This window comes from Engraulis encrasicolus, chromosome 19 (genome assembly GCF_034702125.1).
Source record: "Engraulis encrasicolus isolate BLACKSEA-1 chromosome 19, IST_EnEncr_1.0, whole genome shotgun sequence".
NCBI classification, from domain to species: domain Eukaryota; kingdom Metazoa; phylum Chordata; class Actinopteri; order Clupeiformes; family Engraulidae; genus Engraulis; species Engraulis encrasicolus.
The window spans coordinates 51,186,176-51,188,675 of record NC_085875.1 but is presented as its reverse complement, the minus strand read 5'-3'; the positions used below and the strand labels follow the sequence as shown (position 1 = coordinate 51,188,675).

The 2,500-nt window shown below is 43.7% G+C and overlaps 1 protein-coding gene across 1 annotated transcript in view; it reads left to right on the top strand.

Annotated features, from left to right (window-relative positions):
- The window catches only part of syne2b (spectrin repeat containing, nuclear envelope 2b), a 209,266-nt gene that overhangs the window by 189,878 nt on the left and 16,888 nt on the right, over positions 1-2,500 (top strand). The window contains exon 126 of the mRNA XM_063223948.1: positions 414-601. Coding sequence (XP_063080018.1) covers positions 414-601 — 188 coding nt within the window. The remainder of the gene's footprint in view (positions 1-413; positions 602-2,500) is intronic.

The window sequence follows — 2,500 nt, the reverse complement described above, 5'->3', positions numbered from 1 at the left end:
GTCAATGCTGCGTCTGGAGCGAATACAGCGAATTCTAGGCGAAACTTCTTCTGCTACCCACGCTACCAGGCAGCGTACTTCGCTCTTGGTCTGGACACGGCATTAGAGATTCACAGTTTTTTTTTTTTGTATACATTTTTTACTTTTTTGTTCTCTACAAGTCTAGGACCAGATTATACTATCTGACGGGCCACATATGTTTGAAGCCCCTGCAGTAGATGTTTACAGGCTGCTGGGGTCACAGTAGAGATCACTGTACTGACATTAGTGCGGACTGAATTTACACAAGCAGTATGTAGATGCTTACGTGTGTGTGTGTGTGTGTGTGTGTGTGTGTGTGTGTGTGTGTGTGCGTGCGTGCGTGTGTGTGAGCGTGCGTGCATATGTGTGTGTGTGTGTGTGTGTGTGTGTAGGAGCTCCAGCGTGACATTGAGCAGCATACGGAGGGGGTGGCGTCGGTCTTGACTCTGTGTGACGTGTTGCTTCACGATGCCGACGCCTGCGGAACCGACCTGGAGAACGACTCCATCCAGCAGACCACACACTCACTGGACCGGCGATGGAGGAACATATGCGCCATGTCTATGGAGAGGAGAATGAGGTACACACACACACACACACACACACACACACACACACACACACACACACTCACTCAACCGCCGATGGAGGAATATATGCGCTATTTCAATGGAGAGAAGGATGAGGCACACGCACACACACACACACACACACACACACACACACACACACACACACACACACACACACACACACACACACACACACACACACAACCGCCGATGGAGGAACATATGCGCCATGTCTATGGAGAGGAGAATGAGGTACTACACACACACACATACACACACACACACACACACACAGCAGACAACACTCACTCAACCGCCGATGGAGGAATATATGCGCTATTTCAATGGAGAGAAGGATGAGGTACTACACACACACACACACACACACACACACACACACACAGCAGACAACACTCACTCAACCGCCGATGGAGGAATATATGCGCTATTTCAATGGAGAGAAGGATGAGGTACACGCACACACACACAGCAGACCACACTCAACCGACGATGGAGAAATGTATGTATGTGCCATGTCTAGGATGAAGTGCTCAGACACAGACTGTCCCACCCATATTCAAACTTGAACCTGCAGTCAGTGTTTCCCATACATTGAGGAAACTATGGCGGCCCGCCATAGTTTAAATTTGGCCGCCATAGTTTCCGAAAATGTAAAAAAAAAATATATATATTTTTTTTTACTTTTTTTTTTTTTACGATTTCCGTTTTTGTTAAAAACGATTTGAATTACGATTTCCTTCGCATTTTCCTCCTGGAGTAAATACATCCTATAGAGAAAACCACAAGTGCTTGAAAGACAGAGGGATCAAAAGCCTAGTCAAGTTGTTGTAGTTAACTTGGGTTTGGGAGCAATAAAAAAAACCTTCAGAGAAGGGACAGTTGGGATGAGTTTACTAACACTCCCCAGGCTTTGTTATAATGAGTTAGGTGACAGGCCTTCATTGACACGGCAGAGGAGACATCGGGCTGAATATAGAAATGAATGTGTAATGAATGTGAATATAAACATAAATGTGTAATATGTTGTTCAGCCCTTTTAATGGGAGGAATTTTGAAAAACTGGCCCTGTGACCAGCACCCCTCATGTAGAATGTGTACGCCTATGTGTGTGTGGGGAAAAGGCATAGCCTACCCTCTTAGACCCTTTTTGTCTATGCGTTAACAATTTCACAGTACTCTTAAATTCTTATCTCTGCTCCTATTTTGTTTTATTATTTTTTTCATTACATAGACCAGTGTTTCTCAACATTTTTTAGGCGCGGCACCCTTTTATTTTGTGAAAAATTTCAAGGCACCCCAAACCAACAAGCCATAACATGGCATCGCATCCGATACCACAAAAGCTTAGAAAAGTAACATTTGGAGACATCAGACGACCTACGTTCGAAATTGCAGCTGACTGGGGTGACCTTTAATGTGCGTAAATAGCAGATGAAAGATTCCACTGACTAGCATTAACCTATCAATTTAGACAATTATGTATTATATTACATAATTTATTTATCAGCCACGTTTCCGCGGCACCCCGAGGGGGCCCGTGGCACCCCTGTTGAGAAATACTGACATAGACCCCTGCATGAGGGATGAATGAAACTGTGTAAACAGAAATAATTCACTGTACTGCATTTTTTATATATATATGTATAAATGACAATGTACTACTAATATCATGGGTAAAATGTTATGTAGGCTTATTTCTCAAAATATAAATGGCTGAAATGGCATTGTTTTGCCATTTTGCATTTACACTGCGTGAATACCCCCCCCCCCCCCCAAAAAAAAAGGCCCGCGTGAAAAGATAAAAAAAAAGAAAAAAAAATCCCGGCTGGTTTCCAAAATTTCTGTGGGAAACACTGCTGCAGTGTATCAGAATGGGGCTCTGAATG